This window comes from Pungitius pungitius, chromosome 14, assembly GCF_949316345.1.
Source record: "Pungitius pungitius chromosome 14, fPunPun2.1, whole genome shotgun sequence".
In the NCBI taxonomy this organism is placed as follows: Eukaryota; Metazoa; Chordata; class Actinopteri; order Perciformes; family Gasterosteidae; genus Pungitius; species Pungitius pungitius.
In genome coordinates, this window is record NC_084913.1 from 15303111 (window position 1) to 15327174 (window position 24064).

General features: G+C 42.7%; 1 protein-coding gene across 1 annotated transcript in view; it reads left to right on the forward strand.

Annotated features, from left to right (window-relative positions):
- babam2 (BRISC and BRCA1 A complex member 2) overlaps window positions 1–24064 on the forward strand; it is a 58402-nt gene that overhangs the window by 886 nt on the left and 33452 nt on the right. The window contains exons 3-6 of the mRNA XM_037486059.2: window positions 1371–1447; window positions 5049–5143; window positions 15699–15893; window positions 16790–16864. Of these exons, the coding sequence (XP_037341956.2) occupies window positions 1371–1447; window positions 5049–5143; window positions 15699–15893; window positions 16790–16864 (442 nt within the window). The remainder of the gene's footprint in view (window positions 1–1370; window positions 1448–5048; window positions 5144–15698; window positions 15894–16789; window positions 16865–24064) is intronic.

Here is a 24064-nt window from a genome sequence, read left to right on the forward strand (position 1 = left end):
CCCTTGTAAAGAGGGCAGTACTGGAGTCTTGTGATCTACTTGGTTGGTCTTGGTGGACCAGAGCAGCAGCAGCGTTCTGGATCAGCTGCAGTTCTCTAAATGATTTCTTAGTAAGAACACTGTTCCAGTGGTCGAGTAAATCTTTTACAAACCTTGCTGAACCATAAGTCCTCTCATCTTTGATACTTCCCAATGTGTAAATAGGTTGACTTTGTAATTGTGGCAGTTTAAATTCAGTTCTGACTCCACACCTTCACCTAGATCTCCAGCTTGTTTTCATTTTAATCGTTTCTTCTTTGATCCAAAGACAAATCTCTCAGTTCAACCGAAATGCTCCTTGAGTTGTAATGTTTTTTTGTCAACGCAGGCTCGTACATTTCCATTTTTCTTTAAATGAAAATACTAGATATTTATCGTATCTTCTCTGAGATTTTTGGTTATTTGAATGCCTACACTTAAATGGTGATTGAAGACCACTAAAACGATTCTGATATCATTATGTATGGTGTTCTATGCCAGGACAATAGACAATGATGCAGCCTTTGCACTCTTACAAAAAATAGAAAAAGGATGCTGCATGATAGCTTTAATGCCTATTCATACTTTGTCCATTTTTTGTCATACGTGATGTGTTCATATTCATACAGAAGCATACAAAAATGATGATTGTCTCTCCAAAGGTTACACCTGCTCTTTATCAAAATCCTGACCCATTACCAAACCAAAGCTTAAAAGAAAAAAGAAATCCTAGAAAGACACATTAATGGCATGAGTAGAAATGCATATTTCTTTCTATTACATAATGGGATTCTTTAGATTCCTTAAATTCACAAATCAAATCTCAAAACACAATGAATCAAATTTCAAAATGTAAAATATTCTATAATGTTCTAACTACAAAATGTCTCAGCATTACACTTTCATTGTATTAATCATAATTTTACATTTTTAAAAATGGAGAAAAAAAAACGTAAGAAAATGCATGCAGGCTAAGTGGGAGAAAATAAATGGGCATAATCCTTTTAAAACGTCAGTCATGAAGTTGAATTTTAAAAGTTGAATGCATTGAAAGATTAGGTTGATACATTTTCCCTTTGTGTGTATCTCTGTTCTCATATAAATTGAACGTGGAATTACAGGAGGCACACGACAGCCTTTGGACATTTCAGGCAGCTTGACTTAAAAAGGGACTCGTCTACAGAAAAGAGTTTTACATGAAAGTGGAGCAGATGTTAAGAACACAATTTTAAGTTTGCACCATTACAGTCAGAAATACAATGTGCTTTGAATTATCCCTGGACTTTCAGGTTGCCCACTGTGCTCAGGCTTTAACATGAATTATGTCTTCTGTTGTTTCCTCCCATGTTCAGCTGTACATCTCTGACCCCCGGTCCCTGCTGTGATCGCTTTAAACTCCACATCCCCTACGCTGGAGAAACCCTGAAGTGTGAGTAAATGAGCCCATGAATTTGAGCAGTTTAGTCTCTGGTGTGGGTATTTTATCAGTAACATAAGTGTAAAAATGTTAAAAAATGAGGCAAATTAACATGATGAAGTAAAACTTAAAGAAACACTCAATTACAAAAAGGGTCAGGGGACAGGATAGGATACACCAACCATCCCTAAAGCACTGTGAGTTAATCGGGACCCCTACGTCCAGCACACGTATGCGAGAAGTGGGCCACCAAATATCTGCTGCAGGAAAAATCTCGAGAGGAGAAGGCAGAACAGGATGGTCCGAAAGCAGACAAAATAAAATGCCTTATAGTAACATTTAATATTTGATGATGAATTGTGCATTTATTCAGATTTTAGCAATGCAAGTTATTTCTAATAAGTACAATATAAATTCCACCACAACCAGAACATGGGCTTCAGGTCAGCTGGGGATTGTGCACAGCGCTCACATTTCCCTCTACCTAGGCAGGAACTCGTCTGATGGTTTGACACAAATGAAATAACCATAACTGATTTAGTTCATTTGGATTCCATTTCTTTGTTCCCCAAAATGTAAGTGCTAACAGAATTTCAATTTGCAGGTCTCTGACTGTGCTCGGGTTAATTGATTCATTGTGTAGGTGAACAATGTGCATGTAATTTGAAAAAAAGAAGAAAAAAACAGTGCTGAATTAATTTGATTTCAAATACAACGTTTCAATCAGTCCAGCCTTGATTATTTTCAAGAGATCCACTTAGAAGATGACGGGTGGTTTTCAAGTCTCGAACCCTGGTGCATAAATTAAGCCAACCTTTTTCAAAAGACCTTTTAAATAACCACAACACAGATTAGTGAAGACTGTGGACATATCCCGACCTGTCCTGATACCTTAACTTGACTAAAAAGAGGGATGCCAATGATGAAAATGTAAACACACTGTACCACTTGAACCAAATGTAAGATTTACCAAACAGCAACGTGGACATTTTTAGCAATTTAATAGGCAAGGACCTAAAGCACCCACAGGAATCTTACAAGCACAAAAACAACAACAACAATAGTTTTGTTATTATGGTGACGCTGCATTGGAACATTCTCCTCAAGTGCCCAATAGGCAACATTGAAACAATGTTAAGTGATTATACTGTTTTTTCAATGTTTTCTATTGGATGCTTTCTGAAATGATGATGCACCACAGCCAACTCGGACCTGTACGTACACACACATGCTAGATCAGGGCCCCGTTCCTGGTACGTGGTTCAACTTAGCCCATCAAATGTCCTATTAGACCGCTTAAATTCACCCGATGATTGACTTCAGGCTGTCACGGTTCCTCAAAGGCTGAGCTGCTCTCTAATTGCGCGTGGCCATCCTACTTCAAAAGGGGTAAGAGTCACCGAAGCCATGATTTTCTGACAGTACAGCGGCAAATAAACTCAAAGGAAGACATGCAGTAGATGATCATGAATGCATGAGGATGTAATATGTATAATTAAGTCATTGCTGTTGTAGGAATTAAACGTACTGTACATCCTTTATGTTGTTCATCCTGTACACATGGCATCCATTGCAGTCTGTCCATCCCGAGAGAGGGATCCCTCCTCTGCCCTCTTCCCACTAAGGTTTCTTCCCTTTTTTTTCCTGTGCCGAAGTGAGGGTTTCGGGACAGGGAATGTTGCATGTGTATAGTCTGAGGCTAATTTGCTCTTTTGTGCTACACAAGATAAAATGAATTGAATATTCACGGCAAAATCAGATGTAAAAAAATGACAAAATAATGATTGATATCAAGGCGTTCAAAACTATAAGGCCAACCAATTTAAACTATCATATCAAATATTATCATTTTATTGAATAGTAGGAAATATAGGGGAAACACTGAGTCTGCAGGTGGGGAACATTCTGAAATGATAAAGTATGTGTGTGACGTTTCCTCTAACTGTCGAAGTTATTGTGGTCCTGGTTAGGAGGGAAAAATCAACATTTTTAGCAAAAGGGAAGTATGCTTTGCTTATTTTGCAAAAAATCTGTCTGGGCAGATATGATCAAAACATCTGTCAAGATGTAGCCAAGCTTGAGACGTTTAGACGTAAGGTTTAGGAATATGTAGCAAAGGAAAATGCAAAGAGTGCTCCACTGAACATTGGACACTGAGAATAAAAATATCCAATAACTTTTTATTACTTTTCAATATAATTGCAAATGTCACTTTCTTTACTGAATCGTATTTTTTCTATTTACCTCACTCATATTGCAATTAACTATTTTTCTTACGCGTTTATATTGCTTCTTTTATTGTTTTTTGTTATTCACCAGTTTGAATCTTTGACCAATGTCTGGCACAAAGGTTTCCCTCGGGACTAATACACTGTGGTCTTTTAATGTGAAATTAGGGTCTTAGACCTATATTGTAATGAAGCCATGTAATCCACCTTTGGTTTACCCACCCATTGTTTAATCAGGACCAGGGATGGTGGTGTCAGCCGTGCACAAAGGCCCGGTGCACTGCACACAGCCAAGCACTAATAACGTGAGCCCAGCCCCCTCCCACTTCACCGCTGTGACTGGCACTGCTAAACAACAATTTGTGGCCTTTGTTGTTGTTCATATTAAGCCCTTGTGACCTCAATAAGAGAGGAAAGCGCTCGCTGAAATAGAAAGGCCCGGCACGCAGCGACCAGACGGTACTTCTCTTTGCCGTCTGTATGAACAAAGCGGTGTTTAAATGTAACCTGGAAAGGTTGCACTTCCAAGACCTCCCTTTTTTTCTCCCTCTGGAGCCGAGCCAGCACGTCTCTGACAGACTGCCAGTGGTTTGAAAGCGATCTACGAGCCCGTCCTCTCGTCTCCTCGTTTGACTCCTTTGTCCACTGGGAGGGAAAAAACTATTTCCATGTGTGTGCGCTTTACCTCGTTGCGCTGGGGCTAGAGCGGCGAAAAAGGGGAACAGATCAGTCTTGCAGCACACAAACAGACTTGTGTAACGTTATATCGGAACATTGTGTACCGGCAAAAGGAGCATGTTATGTGATCAGATTATATGATGATGTTGTTGGTTGCTCCGGCCAAGGACATTATTTTGTTTTCGTCTCGACGCATCCTTTAATTGGGGTGTTTTACCACGATATTCTATTTTTGCTTTGCTAAATGTTTGCTATTGTAAAAGCATCTGCAGTTATCTTTACCAGATAGATAGACTTGTTCTGGAGGATTTGAGTGGCGTCAAAAATAAATATCTAGTTTGCTCATTACTTTACTAATACTACTAGTAGCAATGGCTGCCTTCAGACAGATTCAGATCAAAGACTAGCCAGGATAATATAAGGCCACTGTTTCCCAGAAAAAAAGCCCCTCTCCATATCCTGAAACCACATGGAATAAGGCAGATTGCCACATTAATGAAAGAAAAAAAAGATGACACTTTTTTTCTCTCGTTGAAAGAAAATTACATTTTGAGGCTCACCGGAGACAAAATGATCTTGTGCTGAAAAGTGAAAATAATGCTGAAAATGAGCTCATATGAGATTCAATTTATATTGCACAGTAACATGCAAGTAAAGTAAACTTTTTTAATGCTGGTTATATTATTCCTTTCCTTCTTTCCTCCCAGGGGATATCATATTCAATGCACAGTATCCAGAATTGCCACCAGATTTTATTTTTGGAGAGGATGCAGAGTTTCTCCCCGAACCCTCTGAACTGCCGGTGAGTATGTGCACTCACCAAGGGAGGACTTAAAAGGTTGTACATATGTAGTTGATTTTACAGTTAATGTAAATGCTTTATTATACTACTACTGGGCACAAGAAAAACCAAAATGTACCACACATTTGTTTTGATCCCTTTCCACTTATTAACCAGATGTTTTCATTAATTTGCCACATTGCATGGTTCTCCTGTGTGGGCCTGAATGTCGGCCCGTAATCCTCACAATAACTGATCATAAATTCACTTGTACTTCAGTACCACGTAACACTCTTAAGCCACTTTCCCACTGGACAAAAACAACCCTCTGACATCTGGCTTTTGTCTTCAGTGGAAAAGGTGGCAATAGGCATTCATTCCCTAAACAAATGAAACCGGCGTGTGTGTGTGTGTGTGTGTATCTGCTCCTGCTCTGATCGGCAGAGACGGAAATCTGTCATGAAACGGGAAATCAAGTTGCAGCACGTGACACATCACAGTTTTGCCAAAAACCAGGTTAAACTCATTAAGCTGTCTGGGCAATTGGCAGCAGCTAAAGTGTGTATTGGTAATGGCCTTAGCTGCTAGCTGTAAGCCCAACACTCCTTACAGGGGGTTTATTGCCTATTTTTACCTCAGTAGAAGTTAAGTTTTTAAGTTTTTGGGACTGATAAAGGGACTGTAGTACTTTGTGTAAGACCTGCGCGAGTCTTGCAGAACTCAACATTGGTCTTGAGTGAATGAGGCCTCAGGATCCTTTCTCACACGTGCTTAATCCACAAATAATTCCCCCACACTTTTAACTTTAACCAGAAAAAACGTTGAGACGCAATGATCTACAGTAGAATCAAATAATTGCATGTGTGGTATGAGAACTGGTTTTGCAGGACTGATTGCATCAGAGCTGTCTAACTTCAAATAGGGTGTGGATTGAATGTTTGTAGAGCACAAAAAGTGGTTTCAACATGACACTTCCGTGAAGTTCCAGATAATGTGCATGTGCTTCTTTGAGACTACCATAAACCCAGGTTTGCAATGCTGAGTCCATCCACTGATGTCCATAAAGAATGCAAGTTTAAGTAACTTTTTCATTGTCTCTTGGCTCCAAACCAATCAATCAAAAATGTCACGACTAGGACATATTGTCCACGGGCTGTTTATGGGATCATTTCACTGTTCGCCAGGGAGATTATTAGGCCTTGATTGAGATCTGCAGTATACTGAGTACTTCTTTGTTGTTACGATAGTACCATGTAGTTATCCAGAACTATACGGAAGCCACACGGAACGTAGACGCCAAATTCCCCTGCTTGTGTCAGAGTCTGGGAGAAGAGAGGGGAGTATTGCTCACCGTCTCGCAAAATCCAGCTGTTCACATAAGGGGAAGTACCTTTGCTGCGCCAGTGCACGGCCGCCCAGACACATGTTTATTTTCCTCAATCTCTGGCTGCATTTTGCCGTTTATGCTCTCATAATCCTCCTTCATCTGTCTCTCAGCCTGAGGTCATCTCTCCTTCTCCCTCCTTTTTTTCTGTGCATTTTCAGTAAGTACAACCCCCTCCAACTCCTTAAAACGCGTATTTCCCAGCAGGTCCTTAATTTCCCTTTTCATCCCCCGGGAATTATTTACTGTCCAAATACAAAATGAATCTTTTCATAACCAAGCGACCAAATGTAATTGTACAATGACTTCTTTTAATGGCAATAAGAATTGCATGGTGTGCTACCTCTGATGAGCATGCTGTTGATTGATCAGATACGTGGAGAAGGAGTTCTCTGTGGGAGCTTTGCGATCCGTCGGGGTAAACATTAGGCTAATTTTAGGTCCCTCGGTCGGTGGCTGGTTGGATTCTCGATGTCTCAGCAACACACAACTCTTGTTTACAGCCGGTCGAGGGTATCATTAGCTGCTCTGCATGGCTCCGTGGTTTTTCCCTGCTGTCACCAGGCCTCTAGTTGGTTAGGTATCCATGTTTCTGTTTAGACAGAGAAATGTGAAAAATGACAGGATTTAAACAATTCATCCAGTCAACTCTACATGATCTTAGGGCCTTACAAATGTGGTTACAAATGTTATTCTGTTTTGACTTTGAGCAGTTTGGGTTTGAGCTGCATCAAAGCTGTTTGCATATTCCCATATTTACAATTTCTTTCTAAGCTTCATCAACATCTATTTTGGGATTCTATATAGGACTTTGTCACTTTAGTTTGCAATGTGTTAAAGGAAATCTGTGTGCTTTTTAACATTTCAACGTACAGAACATAGCTCTGCATAATGAGGTTTTTTGGGAGTGATATTCCACTCTGTATATATTGGAGTTAGCGAGGATGGCTTGTTTTTGACGAGTCTGGCGGTCAGTAGCAGTCTTGTGTAAGCGTCCTTTTGCAGCCTGCTCTTAGATACCTGCTGAGTACCGGCCAACAGCTGAGGCTAGTCCCATTATCAAGATCATTATATCAAATTATTTGACATTAGCTAATATTCGCTGTGCTCCCAAAGCGGAGCCAGAGACCCCCCGAAAATCTGAAAGCTTTGTGTTCCAAAATCGAATCGAACTTGGGCTGAGAGGGAGCCGTTGTTTCTGTTTTAAACACGGAAGTAAATCTTGACTTGGAGCTGTGATCATTACTCAACCACTCCATTAACTGGTGTCTAACCTAAAGATTTAATCGCTTCCATTCGGCAGTTAAAAGACGTGTGAGGTATTCCTTAACTGTGGTGAACATGCAGCGACCATAAAGTTTCAAATAGTATAGAGCATTGCAATGTTTATCATGGGAACCCAATACATGATGTTGGACTGGCGTAGTCTGCTTAGAACGTACATGCACGCGTCCAACTCAGGTCCCAGTCAGGGCTTGCCAGCCATCCAGCACAGCAGCCCTTGAACCTGAAACTACTAACTCGTTTTTACAAAATGCCTTCCACCCTTATCTAAAGTGAAAAGATTTGTATACGTCTTGGGAACCGCCGCATTATGAGTGTGAGGAAAAGCCTGGACATTAATTGGTCTGCTCTTATTAACAATGAGGAAATGATGTCATGGTTCTGTTGTGACATGTTTATAAAGACATTTTATTCAGTGCAATGGCAAAGTATGAACCTGTGTTTGAATGAGATGCTGGTGTGATATCTGCACTAAACATAGTTGTGAAACTTGTCGGAACTGGAAGAGCACCTGGAAGGGGTAGACGTCCCCCAAGCCCTGCACCACCTCACCGTGACTTACTTAAAACTTAAAATCCTTCCTTGGCCCGCGCCTCGCCCTTTAACCGAGTTTCATAAAACCATTGGGCCTGACAAAGGATCAAACCGAAATCCTGATCATGAGTTAGTTATAAACGTCTCCATCAACAAGCGGTTGTCTAAAAAGGATAAATGAAACACTCGTGGCGGATAAGTTGTTCCTATAATGTTTTACTTCAAAGAGCGATTAAAAACATATTTCTCAACCCCCCCCTCGTAGAGTGCCACTGCATGGTGCTTTCTTTCCAGCTGGCAACCTCCTCCTCTGATATTCATTACTAGTGAAGCTCAGAGGCTTTTTGCCCCGAAGGTTTTCCCACTCAAATCCAGTTGATTGAAACGCTCCTAATTTTTCAAAAGTTTGCTTAAAACTGGCTCAACATGTCATTGGTTATCAGATCTTTACCCTTTAGGAATATCCAGCTTGATTTCAAGATTTCTGCAAGTTTTCAGGTCAACATTGATGGCTTATGGTGTGATGAATGTTTGTTTGACTGGGAGGCAGATCAAAAAAAGTGTATTATTATAAATTATATGAATCATTTGAATAAAAACCTCAGAAGAATCTTGTGAATGTTTCAACTGTCATAAACAACTCCAGTTATAAGACTATTATTATATGTATTGAAATATATTCATGTGAAATGTATTCATGTAAAACTACAAACATGGAGAAACTGTGCAGCCCTTTGAAGTTCTTTTTGTGAAGTTGACAGCAGAAATACAATATGTTCTGTGCGATAAGAGTACATATGCCTTGTTACTTTACACACCTAATACCCTAACCTTCTCTGTGCCCAATGCGTTATTCGTCTGGTCCAGACGTGTCTGGTCATGCGTGCAGGCACTAGGCATTTGGGGAGTTCCCCAGTGTTAAGCACTTTTGTCAGTGGGTGTGTGTGTGTTTGCCCCATGGAACCCGGGGTTAGCCACGATGGTCTCTGCAGATACGGCATCAACCTGTTTCTCAGCACTCCTCTGTGTGCAATAGGGACAGGCTCTGTCTAGTTACCCTGGGAACAGCAATGCTCTCTATTGTGTTGTTTGGTTAGTATACAAGGCTATTTTGACCATTATTCACCCCCCCCCCCCCGCTAATTTAGTGAAGGCTTGTTATTTGCCGGTGGGGGCCATGTCCCACAATTTCAGAATGAAGTATTGTCAGAAATACCATGAAAATACCCAAATCCTGGAGTAATTACTAATGTACGAGAGTTCTTTTACACACCAATAAGCCCCATTGTGCACTAGAGGAACATTTGCCTCCATGAGCACCTGTTTCTATTTCACAGTTCCTAATGATTCAAATTACCCCTGTTTGAGTAATTTATTGTTTTTTTTAAAAACCTAATTATATGTCTGTGACCCATCTTTCAATGTTAACGTGTACAGCAGCAGCAGGTGGGTTGTGCGCCGAGGCCCGTAATAGGCTATGGATGTTAGAAAGGGAGATAGTGAGACGGCAAAACGCATCGCTTTGTATTTTCATCGGATTGCCAGTTGCGCTCACGGGTCACTCCTGCTCTCCAAGCCAAAAAGATTATTTGCCCTTGCACTATTTTTAGGAGATTAAAACTCCTTAGAGAAGTCCTGGCCTCAGACAATGAGACGTTGTTCAATGTTTAGATATCAGGACCACTCCTACGAAGAAAAATGAGTTTAAAGCCTGTTTAAGCACTATTCCCGTGTAGGAAAAGGAAATATTCCCAGCCTCACGTTACCCGGTGGTATTCCTGGATGCCGAGCATCGCTGAGCGCTTCCTATCTGCTGCTCCAGCTCGTCCCCTGTTAGGTTTTAACAATAGACCACAGAAGACCCATAAAGCAGGATTATGTCAACCTGGGCACGGCGTACCAACTGTTGCTCCTGTTTCCTTCCCGCTGTGTGGAATAATGCATTCCAGCTTTTATTAGAGTTTATTATTGGCGGGGCCCACTGACAGCTCTGTGAATGCGTTCAGCAGGCAGGCTATTGTTCGCTACCAGTTTGGCAAGTCGTATGCACCAGCTGATGGATGTGAGAAAACGAGAGACGTAAGAGCTAAGGCTAAGATGGGAGCGCCGTATCGGTCCTCTTAGTGTCCAGTCCTAGGTCGGAGAAGTTACTGAGCCACATGCAACGTAATGAGACAGGAGCTAATTCTGTCAACAAGTTGCACTGTGTTGGACACAAATGGCACAGCTCACAGTAAAAATTAAAAAAAAACACCGGGATGAGAATGCCAAGTGTCTTAAACACATGACAAGAGCAATTTAGCATGATCTTAGACTTGGCACTCTCTAGGGGCAAATAGGGTGTGAGCCCACACTTGAATTAAAGACTAACAGAGATTAATTTAATACTTGGGAGTTTTTAATGCCTCACACTTTTAAGTCAACAGCGATTTATTGGATCAGGTTGCCAGCATCTATAAAAATCATATTTAAGACATAAAAACAAATATCTTCTCTTGGCCTATATAATTATCTTGCATTTTCAGATGCCAGTCCCCCTCTCATTGGCCTACGATAAATATTGGATCAGAGATGGTACAGACGGATGGCACAAGAAGACATAATTCTGTCAACTTGGGTCTATTCAGTGTGAAGATGCCCAATTTAGGTGTACATTTTGTTCTTAACGGAAAACACCGTTTTTTTGTTGAGTTCTTCTTTTATTGCCAGCACATTTTACAATACGCAGTGATTCCTCTAACCCTCAAATGTCTGTCACTTTAGTGCAATAAGTTGAACTCCGTAGTTTTGTCTTTCTTCAAACAAGACTACATGGTAAGTTGTGTAGCAGTGCTGGCAGGATTTTCGTGCTACCAGTGGGTTAATCTGTAAAACAGATTGCCTCTGGTGATCTTCTTTGGAGCACATGGAGTAGACAGGTTGCGCCGGTAATGGTGGGGTTGGCGGTTTGAATCCCGGCTGTTACATGACCTGTGTCAAAGTGTCCCTGAGCAAGACAACCCCTAACTGCTCGCCAGGCGCCATAACGACAGCGCACTGCTCCCAGTGTGTGGGTGGGATTAAATGCAGAGAATTGATTGAAGGATACTTTCTATTTCTTTTCTTTTGATTTCAAAGTAAACACTTTTATTTGTCCATTGTGGGTGACTCTCTGAAAAGTGAACGCTAGCTGAACCGCAGAGGATTTGATTAGTTCTTTGTAATTCATTTACATTTTTAAATTCGATTGGAGTAAATCGGTCAGTAGGCATGTGTGTTTTTAAAGACAATTATGTCAACCGTCAATGCTATTCTGACTGTTTTCAACATTGGCTCGGACACACTACAGGAATAGCCCAGATGCTAAATGGTAATCCAATATTTTGGTGCAGTTTTTAGCATTGATATTGAATCAATAATAATAATAGTATCTAAAGGTAATACGATTACACGTGGCTTCCCTTACAGATATGTGCTCTTTTCAAATAAGGAAAATATCAGTGATTTTCGAATTAGAGACGACAGGTTTTATCATAAGCCAAGTTTAGGCTTAATCATTTGACACAGGTTTAACCAGTGTGTTGTGTCAAAATAATTGGATTACAAGTTCCAGATTGAACCGGGGACTTTTGTCGAGGACCACGTTATCCACCCCCTGTGGATAAAGCCTTAGCGAACATGTTCCTTCCTTACAGAGGGATCGAGAGGGCTCGTACAAGGAATATATTCCAGTTCTTTTCATCACACGCTTTATCTTGACTCCTAGGTAGCTTTGATTGCGACTATTGGCTCTTTTGTTTTTTATGCACCGAATGTGTACATTTTTCTGCAGGGCTTATTCTATTCATGAAAAAAAAAACACAGATTTGTTTTGGCACACACAGCCTTCAGCGGAGCGTATAAAATCAATTCAGCGAAGAGTCTGTATACAGACTCGCATGTCTGCACACACGCGCGGACATCGCTGTTTTGGTTCATTGCTCTTCACAATGTTTGCCTCTGTGTTCGACCAATGCCTTGCTGCGGCTTTCCAGGGCTACCTTGTTAACTCAGAGTCATGAAAGCCAGTACAATACGAGACAGTCCAGTGGTGGGCGCTTTTTCTTTCTTCCCCCAATACGAATGGCGTCTGTCAGTCGTGGATCTTTTAAAAGGCCAATGGCAAGACCGATGGTGTTGTTTCATATATACCAAAGGATAGCTTTACCCTCACGGGAAAAGGTCACATGCTTTACCTTACAGAAAGCATCCGGTATGTGCCGTTGCTTTTGTCCAGTAATAAAATAATTGTTTTGGGTATTCACCGTTTGGATCATATTGGTACTGCAGACGATTTCAAATTCATAAACTACATAAACTTGCCTTTCTACAGGCCATGTATTAAATAAAATCGAGCCTAGTGTTGCATGATTTATGAAGAAATGAAGCCTTTGCCTTGTGAGCGGGGCTTTCACCGGGGAATCATGTGCAACCGTCAGGAAGAGCTTCACCACGTCGCGAGGACACTTACAGTAGCTTTCCCTCCCACTGGAACAAGTCTCAAGCCTGTTATCTTTGGCCTTGGCCTACTTGCCTGAGCTCTGCAACCCGCCCGCACCCCCCCTTCCCTCCCACTCTCCCATTTCAGATCTCTCCTCCGTGATTCTCTTCCTCCTGTGGAGTCTGGCTGATATTCTGTGTCACAATCCTGACGCAGCACTTCCTCAGTCCCTCCTCGGTTTCAGCTGGCTTCTGCCCTGGAGCGCCGGCTGCCTCTTTTGGACAAAGCCTGTCCTTGTTTGCGTTTGGGTCCTCGTTTCGGGAATCCTGACATTGCTGGTAACCACCGGTTGGTTAGGGACGATGAAGTCACTGTCTGTCTGTTTAGACCTTTCCCTCCCCTCCCCCCTTGTCTCCCATGGTAAGGCGGACGTTTCTCTAAAACAATGGAAGCTTTGTCCATCAGCGGGACAATATGGGCGGCCAGACGAAGACGGGAAGACGGGCGAACAAAAAGACAGACAGTCACTGAGACGAGCTAATGCAAGTCAAAGTCGACTTGACACGCTCGTGTAATGGTTATTGGTGGTTACGGTCTAATCCTCCCTCCCACTCAGTGCACGCTCATCACTTGAGTTGGTCTATGTTCAATTGTCCCGAGGGCTGCGGGGAGGAGAAGGCGCAACCGCTTGAGCCTGCAGAGCAGTGGTCCACTTTCAGGGAGACGGGACAGGAAGCAATTCCCTTTTCCAGGACTCCAGAGGCGCTCTTGCTGTAATTTACGCCCCTAAACTCGTCTCACTGCCACAGAGGCTCCTGTACCTATTAGTTTAAGCCCAAACATTTAACCATAATTCGGGGGGGGGGTCCAATAGGTCGATCGCTATAGACCGGTCAATTGCCGAGGCGGTGCCAGTAGTTCATTGGAAGAAAATCACTTGGGCAAAACTTAGTAGTGCTAATTACTAGCCATCCAACTAACGGACACATTTAATTTCATTCAAAAGCAACCCTGGCTGACTCCAATCAGTGCAAGTCATCCAAGTAAGGTAATGAAAATGTCCCTCCTCCTGACAGATAAGAGGCTGGTTGTTTTTTATTATATTGATTCATTTGGCACTCACGGTATGAAGCGTTGTTGTTCCGTTTGGTTCTTATTTGGGTAAACGGACCTGGACAGGTCGACGCGGGTCGGGGGGTCGATCGCCATGACTTGGTTGTTTGAAAAGTAGCTTGCGAGACGGAAAAGTGTGAGCAGCCCCTTCCGTAATCTCTTTCTTCCCGTACTTTCAATCTTGCCTTTCTCCAAACTGACGCAAATTAAATTAAATACGGTGTTAAAAAAAGGAAAACCAGGGCCATCTCTTCAAAGGGATCATTCCGCCAAGAGATTTAAAAGAAAGACCAAACCGTGGAACAACCTCACTAAGACAGTTGTTTGTTTTATGTATTATATTTCATCTTTGTTTTTTGCTGTGCTTTTGCGTGGTGAACTCCCCCACTATCAAGCATTCATTACCCAGGAAGCAGGCCATCCATCCGTCTTCATTAGACCTGAGATGTTCCCTGCCATTAGGGTTTTTTTCCACACGGTGCTGTTCGCATTAATTATACGGGATTTATTCCTCGTGCCTCGATGGACGGGTTCCCCTTAGAGTGGAAAGGTTCCGTGTGGTAGAATGAACCTGCTCGAGAATCATTCCTCGTAGGTCCTGCTTACTCATATGTGATAAGTGCATATGATTTATTTCCCCCAAATTTGCATATTGGTTTCTGCTATTTTTTTCTCAAATTTGCATGATGCTCCCGGGCTTCGGTTGGTCGGTCAAGTGCTGTCGGGGATTGCCGAAGTGAAGAGTGTGGGAGTCGAAGTCTGTGTACGCGGTGGAGCTTTTTTAAATGATAATACCACGTGTGTGTGATCTATATCCATCCACATGCTGCAAACAACTCAAAGCACCCTTTTCAAAAATATATATCTGTCAATCAGAATGGCAGCAGAGGACAGAAAAGGCTCAGTACTTTTCCACATCAAATCTCTAAATCTCCTTGGAAACAGGACTTCCTTTAGCACAACCCTTTTCCTTCTGATCTGGTCTTGGGAAGTACCGCTTGTCAGGATCAGGCTACTGTGACATCTTTTTTTCTCCTCTTCCAGGGACAATCCTTTTATTCTTCTGCCATGTTCTTCCCAACTCCCCCGAGTACTCTCGTGTTCTATCTGCCGTACCACTAGTATTTATGAATTACCAACTATTTCCAAATGTTGTCTCAAGTGTCATTCGGAACCATAATGGGTTGTTCAAATTGATCAGGACTTTAGAAAGGTCACATAACCATCATGTATGCCGTTGAATTGAGAAAACATGTTTGTGTTCCTTTTAATAGTACAGGAAACAAATGAGTGGTCCAGAGAGTCATTCAAAACATTACAGATTTGACCCTCCACTCTCCTTTTTTATCAGGATGTTTTCAGTGACATTTTGAAATCTTAAAGTAAAAACCACATTGGTTTCCTTTTTCCCTGTTGTGCTTTTAATCCCCTTTTGGACCATCAATTTGAATGATTGAGAACAATAATATCTCTGTTCAGCATTCATGTCCTGGTTACTTTGTGTTAGTCGACACCTTGTGAGCCTTTTAATGAAGGAACTAAATCTTTTCACCTGTCTTGCATCAACTGCATCTAATAGCAGCTGTAACTTTAACCATGTTACAGCCTAGTGGTGCAATTACTTTCATGTTTTGCTCAGAAAAATGAGGGTGAATGCAAAGTAGGCCACATTCCGGCCACAACGTATAAAGGAGTAAATGCCTCCGGAGGCTTTGACTATAACCCACGTGTTGATTGGACACTCTCCCGTGTCGTCCGGATGATGAGTTGCGCGTCTCGTGTTTGTCTTCATGTCCCCGCAGCACTTGGTCCGCTGGGACGCTGGGGACCCGGACTGCTTGCTGCAGCTGGTGAAGGAGCTTCTGCAGCAGTACCACCTCTACCAGTGCCAGCGTCTGCGCGAGAGCTCCAGGCTGCTCTTCGAGTACGACAGTCTGCTGGACGATCCCAACTACGGCCGCAACATGGAGATCTACGCCGGGCGCAAGAACAGCTGGGTAGGCTGCACCCGTTGGTGCTGACAGGCGTAGGGACGGTTTCACTGTAGAAGCTCATGCTATTCCTGTCGCCATGTCAGTTTGCAACATAAATACTTGCTAGCAGGAGCCTTCATTCTACTGTGACACCATTTAATAAGCTTCTTTTCACAGAATCCAGTTATAATTCATGGTTGTATAATTGCACATTTTGTATGGAGCCTCAGAAGACAATTCCAGAGGAAATAGAATGGAATAAAAGCTTCCCGTTTGCTTGTACAAAATGACTAGTGTCAGACGAGTCAGAATCATGTGTTCTGTTCTTTTTATTTTGGCCCCTCCGAATAAGCACATGATTTTCGGATCATTTTTCCATCATGTTGTGATCCGTGCGTGCTCTCTCGGCACGCATTCCCGAGGACACGATCCCAGTGCTCGTGAACATAAGCAAACACAATAGTGTGCTTCCGCTATGTTGTAGGTTGACAGCACATGTTTTGGTTTGGAACACTGTGCCGTATACATGTGCATATCAGTAAAGAAAAGCAGACCCGTTGGTCATTCAGAAAGCTCAATATGTCACAGCTGGGCAGTGAGCAGATGAGGTAGGATGTTGATCAGCTGGCAGACCGCTGTTGGTGTCCCTTTGGAAACTAAAAGTCAACACAGGCAGTTTATTTCCAGTTGTGTACGAATTTAGCTTTAAATGGAACAACACCACGCACACGGTTAATTACAAGCCTACGTGAGGAGTTCCTACGTGTTTGGTATTGTATTTGCCCAGAATTTAGATTTTCAGCCCTTTGATTTTTGATTGTGATTATACATGAACATTTCCATATATTCTTCAACATCAAAACATATTTTTTGTCAATGTATGAGCACGTATGTTCATACCTCCGTTCCTCTTTCTGCAGACAGGAGAGTTCTCAGCCCGCTTCCTTCTAAAGCTACCCGGGGACTTCAGTAACATCCCTGTCTACCTCCTGAAGGTAATTTTAATCACCCCCCCCCTCTCCCTGATCGATTATGATCACTTTAAAAAAAACGTGTTTTATGTGTTTTTTCATGCATGCAACAGTAGTAGCAGGGTATATGAACCGCACTGTGTGTGTGTGTGTGTGTGTGTGTGTGTGCGTGTGTGCGGGGGACGTGCGTGCATGCATGCAGTCTTGGGGGGCTGTGAGTTGACTAATCAGCAAGCCGTCACTCTCGATCTGCTCTGAGCCGCGTGGTGTCTGGAGGCAGCTTAGCCTCTCTCTCTCTCTTTCCCTCCCTCCCTCCCTCTATCTCATCAGCGATTGCCTTAACCCCTCTCTTCCCCCCTCCCTCCCTTATCTCCAGTTCTCTTTTCACCCACCCCCCGTCTTCAACTGCCCTCATGCTGGAGGCGCTGGCTCTCTGGCCTTTTCCAGCCCGACCTTGTGTTTGTGGAGGGAAATGATGGTAAACATAAGGGGAACGGCAACCGTCGTCAGCCTCACGTCAGCCTCCAGTGTCCCTGAGCTTCTCAAAAAATCTTGAAGCAACACGACCCGTCTCACTCTCCGCAGCCTTTAAGTGGGCTCATGCAGCGTTTAAGTTCTATTTTGTTGCTGCACTAGTGGTTGTGAAATAAAACTTACCGTATTTTCGCGACTATACGGCGCACTGAATTACAAGGCGCACCTTCAATAAATCGCCAATTTTAGAACTATTTTCATATATGGAGCGCACCGGATCACAAGGCGCATAGAAGTAACTGCAGTGAAACGTTTGACTGGGGCTGCGTTATGCATCCACTAGATCGGCTGTGCTAAATCAAACGTTATTAAGCGTTCTGAAAACTCTTCACTCCCATGGAAACGTTGTTCAAACGTTAATGTGGATATTAACAATATCTCTTTCGTTATTGGTTAATGAAAACATTCTTGGCAAATGCTTTGGTGCATCTTGCACCGAGAGGCAGCGCTGGAACAGACGGCGGACCGTCAGCGCGATCCCGACATCCAACTACGAGCTTTAATGTACTGTAGCCACTCTCGCTAATTGTCTCTGGACAATGTGCTTATCTTCTGGTTTTATTGTGGAGAAACAGGCTCCTGTCGGCCGTAGCCTACGCCGAACAAAAACACACCATCGCTCTCCAAAACAACAACAATTCCCGCGTCCCCATAGGTGGCACTAAGATGAGTGACGTCACATTGTGCGCCCTTCACTGACCATCCCAAAACTCTGTAAAGTGCAACGCCGCTCCAGAACATGAAAACACAGTCCGTTACAATACGCTGTTGGAGCTGGAATTACCGCGGCTGCTGGCACCAGACTTTCCCTCCAATGGATCCTCGTTAACCAGTATGGATCAACCAATTAATCGATATATATGGCGCTCCGGATTACAAGGCGCACGCGTCGTTTTTTTAGGAAAAAAAGGATTTTAAGTGCGCCTTATAGTCGCGAAAATACGGTACATGTTTTTTAACATTCGTGCTCAGAGGAAGGAACGGTTCTACACAAGCGTACTGTCACTTGGTGGCTCTAAGGAAAGTCTTTCAAAGTGGAAGCAGACTCACTGAGATCGTTAAGCAGTGGGCGGTGGTAGCCATTGACACAATGTTGTTAAAGAAGAACTCCCTGTAATATTTAGTGATTTCATTAGAGTCCCAGATAAGGCTGTACATTTTGGTCACCCTGATCACATCATGTGTAATGGACACACACACACACATTCACAGTATTGTGCTGCATCTGGAAGCTTGGGTATACATAGTATCACCATGGGAGCACTGGAAGACTCAGAAAGAGTATTGACTCGCAGAGAGGAAAGTAATGAACATCAGCCCACACCTTGTCCTCCTACGCATTACAGGGGAACGGGATTATGGAGCGATAGGCTGGACTCTAAGAACACAAATGCACAGCACGCCAAACCGACGACCCGAATCTTAATTCTGCAAGTGACGACTCAAGTGAATTCTTCTTCTGCATCTTCTGTTTCTGCACAAGAAATAAGAGCAATTTTTTCTCTCCTAACTGAGCAGACATGCATACATATACATAGATTGCAGATTGTGGCTGCGAACATGAAAACAGGCTTGCACTCCAATGTAATATGCAAAAAAAAAAAAAAAAGATCCCATGGAGACAGACCAGGTACTGTAGGTAGAGGTCAGACTGTTGACCCTGATTTGAATCAACCTCCTCATCAAATCCATGGATGTCCTTGCTTGAGGAGGGGAGGGTTGGCACTGAAGCGGAAATCTGTGCAGACACGGCCTACTCTGCACGGCTCGTGGAAAGCCGAGATGTAGCTGGTGGGCGCGAAGCTGTGGAGGACAACTGTTACCTGGAGCGAGGCATCCGCGTGGTCTGAGCTCACCACAGTGGACATGTTTACCTTCCTGCATTCACTGGCCAGCCTCGGGAAGGGGGGAGGAATGCAAGTTTATTCATTATTTTTCCTTTTTTTTAAACATTTTTTAAAGGGGGCAGCCCTCCTCAGTCTAAATGAATGAGTAGGAAGGACGGTGAAAGTGGAACGATGCTGAAATGCACACAGATGGATGTTGGCAGTTCCCCCACCCCCCCCCCCTTTAAAGGCTGCACGGTTCTCTCGGGCACCGGCCGGGACCCTTGATCGTACCTTGACCTCTGGGCTGTCACCCGTTTGAAGTTGCTTTCACTCTTATCGTCTTGTTCAGCGGCGGGCTTTGACCTCACACTGTGAAGGACATTTTCTCCTGTGACCCGGTTGGTTGCAGTACAGTGTGCGTCTCGTTTGCTATGGTCTGCTTGACACCACGCGTCTTGATTTGTATCATGATGTTTTATGGCAGGACACTAGGGAAAAACGTTTTATAGATTCATTTCAATTCATTTTTTATGTTTTAAAATGTAAATTGATTTTCTCTAAATGGCTACTCAGAGCGCCAGCGGGTCATATTACACGCGTGGGTTCTCTTCAGACCACAGACTGTATAGAAGAAGTGGACCTAGTCTTTGATTTCACCCTTTGGTTTGTGGACTGCCACGTGGGAGCCTGAAGGCGCTTGTGTTTTTATTTGCAAACACCAGTGACACAGGAGGCAGAAGACATTTTTTGTAATGACATTCATTAAGTGAAAACACAACGTGAAAGGGTTAAAGACAATAACATAGACAAATTCCCGACTGGACAATGCTGTCGTAGCAAACCTGTCAATCAAAAAGGGGATCTTCCCTGGAGAATGCTCGAGGGTCTATTTGACTTTAAATGGACCATAATATACTAAATGAACTTCATGCTGTATTGAAGAAGATTTGTTGCTAGTGATTGAGACCATAACTCGTGTTTACTGAGGCAATAAATCAAGGGAAGGGTAGTCATTTTCTCAGAGACTTCTACAGTCTTCTAAAGTTCTTCAGAAAATAAGCTGTTGCTGGTTCCAGGTCAGCAGCAGCAGCAACACAGGGAGCTATGTATTAGAATAGGGCGGCGAGTTTGAGGTGAGTGGAGACAAATCCAACATGTTGAAGCACATTTGCCGTCACGCGGCCAGGAATTACCTCCATCGCCATAGGGCCGACACTAAAACACGTGTTTAATCCTGTTTTCAAAATCGCTTTTTCCTCAAGCACAACATACACTTATTTCAAGAGGCATCTTTAATTCATTTTTAAAGATAATGTATTTTTGTGTTTTCGTATACATACAAGATTGATAAAAAAAAATCCAATAGTAATATAATAATTGTTTTGGCTTATATGGCTTAGCTGTAATTCTACTAAACATTTATCACTGAGCTTCTCCAGGATTCACCTGAACAGAACAAAAAAAAGCCTGATTACAAAAGTGACCTTTTTATTTGAAGATTCCCCTATTTGCGTCTCATGCGACCATCTGTCCGTGGGTCCGTCCTTGCTCAGCGGCGTGCGTAGATCTGCAGCGGCGGCTTGCCTCTAAATGTCCCCCCCGATCAGACCAGAGTGACGCCACCTTCGTGACTGAGCCCTGCGCTCTCGCTTCACTTGAGCCCTGTTTCCCCCCACAAGTCCTGGCCCATGTCACCAGTGTGGGTGTGTGTGTTTGTGTTTGTGTGTGTGTGTGTGTGTGTGTGTGTGTGTGTGTGTGTTTGAGGTGCCTCGGGGGGCTGTCATTGATCTAACAGGGTGTTACAGGTGACCTGTCTTGTGAACAAACTAATATCTGCTATATTCCGTTGCTCTGTGTGAGATGACCACACATGGAGCCGTTTCAGATTCCCTGATAGTAAATTCAAAACCTGACGCATGAACAGAGATGTATGAGCTGCAAGCTGAGCATCTACTTAACAAGTGAAGACGACAGTGCTCACAGATCTTGTTACAAACGTTTGATCATATCAAACTTTTAGGATTTAAGATGTTCGTTTGTTGAGCTAGCTGTTCCTGGTCTAAACTTCCCAGTGGCGGCTTACTCTAATTATTACACTTCCTCGTCCCCTTCCTTATGCCCTGCACACATACAGCAGGTGAAATAAGTATTGAACACATCACCATTTTTCTCAGTAAATACATTTACTGAGAAAAGAAAGAAACCAAAAGAAAGAAGTTCAGAAATAAAGTTATGGGTAATAATGTGAAATGACACAGGGAAAAAGTATTTAACACATGAAGAAAGGGGCAAAAAGGTCTGCAAAGCCAAGATAACAGCTGAAAACTATCAGTAATTAAAAAGCAATCCAGACCCTAGTCAGTGCAAATTAATATCATTTTAGCGCTCCCTTTTAATTTTCCTTCTTTTTGTCTATAATTTATTCTTTCATCCAAAAATAAAATATTGAATGGATCTCTAGCAAATGATGCATTTCCCACATCTTTTCATAATTGTTACTTTTCACATAAAGGCAGAACACTGAAATTAACATGAGAAATTAAAACCGCAGCACCGCCATGCTCAATAATGGCACGCTGTTCCACCTCAGCAGGGCGAGAGCAGAGATACAAACAATGAATGTGAAGTAAGTACAAATCAATAATGCTAATAGTAGAAGAAAAAATAAACACACCCCCCAGAGCTTAACAATTCAAGCACAACTTGTTATTGAAATGCATCTGACCAATAATACCATGGAACTGCCCATTGCCATTATTTCCTATAACATTGCAAAAGTCCTGTATTCATATTCTATTGTTTTACTTAGTTTATCTCCCACAGTATAATTATCAACGTTTTTTGGTTTTTCTGCAAGAATGGAATTACCAGTAACGCTGTTACTTTTCGTTGAAGTTCTCACAGGGTTCTTCTTTTAAAAACCAGTAAGTTAGAGAAATGTCAGCTTATGGTTAGATTTTCAATATATATAATTTAAAAAAATGACCAATCAACCTTCTTTTCATAAGGATATGGGGCACTATTTTAAATCAATCAAAGTAATCAAATGTTATCATGACATTCAAAAGCACAATCACCTTTATTGATTGTTGGTGACTCATTGTAGAAATGATCATGTGCATCAACGTTTGATATTAGAGGACCAGAAGGTGCTGTAGACTAGGTCTTTCTTTTAGAATGGAGATTTCTCTTGTCTACACATTTGAACCACACAACAGTTTGAATGTGTTTTTTATCCTACTACTTGTTATGCTATTGTTGGTATGGTCGGGATGGTTTGTCATTTTTTGGAAGCGGTAGAAGCGTCTAACGCTCTGTGCACAGGATGAGCTGCATCACCGTCCTCCTCTGACATTTGGAAACTGCACTGAAATAGCAGATTAGATATAATAGCAGTTCATTGGTCAGCACCCATGTTGTTTACATTGCCAAGTTGTTCAAAGGCACTCAGTGCTATGGAATTAAAAATATAATTTGAATGATTAACCTCTTCTCAAAACAGCTCCTCTTGGCACAGTGGCTTTTTATCCGCGTTATTTCAGTTTGTACGCCCCGCAATGAATTAAAAAAAAAAGAAGAAAAATCCATCCCCAGCACCTACAGCCTGTTGAAGTGTTTTTCATGGTTTCCTGTTTAATCAGTTATGAAGGGATCAAACATGAAGGGTCACTTATAGCATGGGGTCGGCTTCTGATTACTTCAGTGGGCTGATTAGGTAGGTGTTGTTTATTCTAATCAATAGATTTCACCATCCCACTCTTCACCTCTGTTTCTTTATTTGCAATTGCTTTTGGTCTCAAAAAGAGGTTTTAGAATAACATGAGAATGTTAACAGCAGTCAGCCATGAACATTATATGTTACTGGTTTTATTTACTCACATTCTGGTCCTATTCTACCCAGATGTTGTTATTCTACACAGATGTGGTCTGGTTCCACGAGGTTCCAACGTTATTCTGTTGTCATTGCAAAACAGATTGTAGTCTCAAGAAAAACACCAAAACTCTATTTAATATGGAGTGCAAAGGAGGCAGCGGATCAGAAGAACCTGTCCTCCCCCCCCCCCCCCCCCCATCTGGTCCGATCTCGATCAGGTCTGCTTAACCCAGGTCTCGTATATTTAATGTCGATGTGATCTGGTTGTGCACAATCTGGTCCAAGCTACCCAGATGTGTTTTTCGCCCCGATCGGGTCAGAACAGTGCCCAAACCTGTTTACAGCATTTGCGGTTCTTACCTTTCCGGTTGCCACATAATTGTCCCTCCTTTCTCAACCGCTGTAGAGCTTTTTGTTGTTTGTGGGTTTTTTTGTCCAGCTTACGTCTTCCACTTGGAAGGCAGTTGAGCTTTTGGAGAAGTCGTGGCTAAAGACATTCGCTGCGTCACATGAGGAGTCTTTCACAACTCCTGAGGCAGACCTTGAAAACCATACTGTGGTCACTACCCCCCCCCCACACACACACACACACACACACATGTATGGACACACAACAGTACCTAGGATTACAGATCCATCAGTGCTATCTAATACGGACCTCGATCAGGCTGCTTTCAGTACGGCCCTTTTAGGTATTTTGCTGTGTCATGAGCCAAGTGGTGAACTACTGCCTCATGCTCCTGTTGATTTGACCCGCTGGTTGTGGCTCCAACCACATTGCTTCACATCCTGTTAAAAGAGCTGTTGTTGTGAGGGAGTTCAGTACAATTGGACGTTACTGGATCATGCAGACTTTAGTGTTACCAACAAAGCAAAAAAGTGACCCACCGGCCACCGTGCACCCATCGCCTTTGTGTCCTTCCATTCTCGGCCCGTGGGCTTCTTTTAGAGGGAGCTCTTGCGTGTGCGTGACTGCTGAGTATTTGG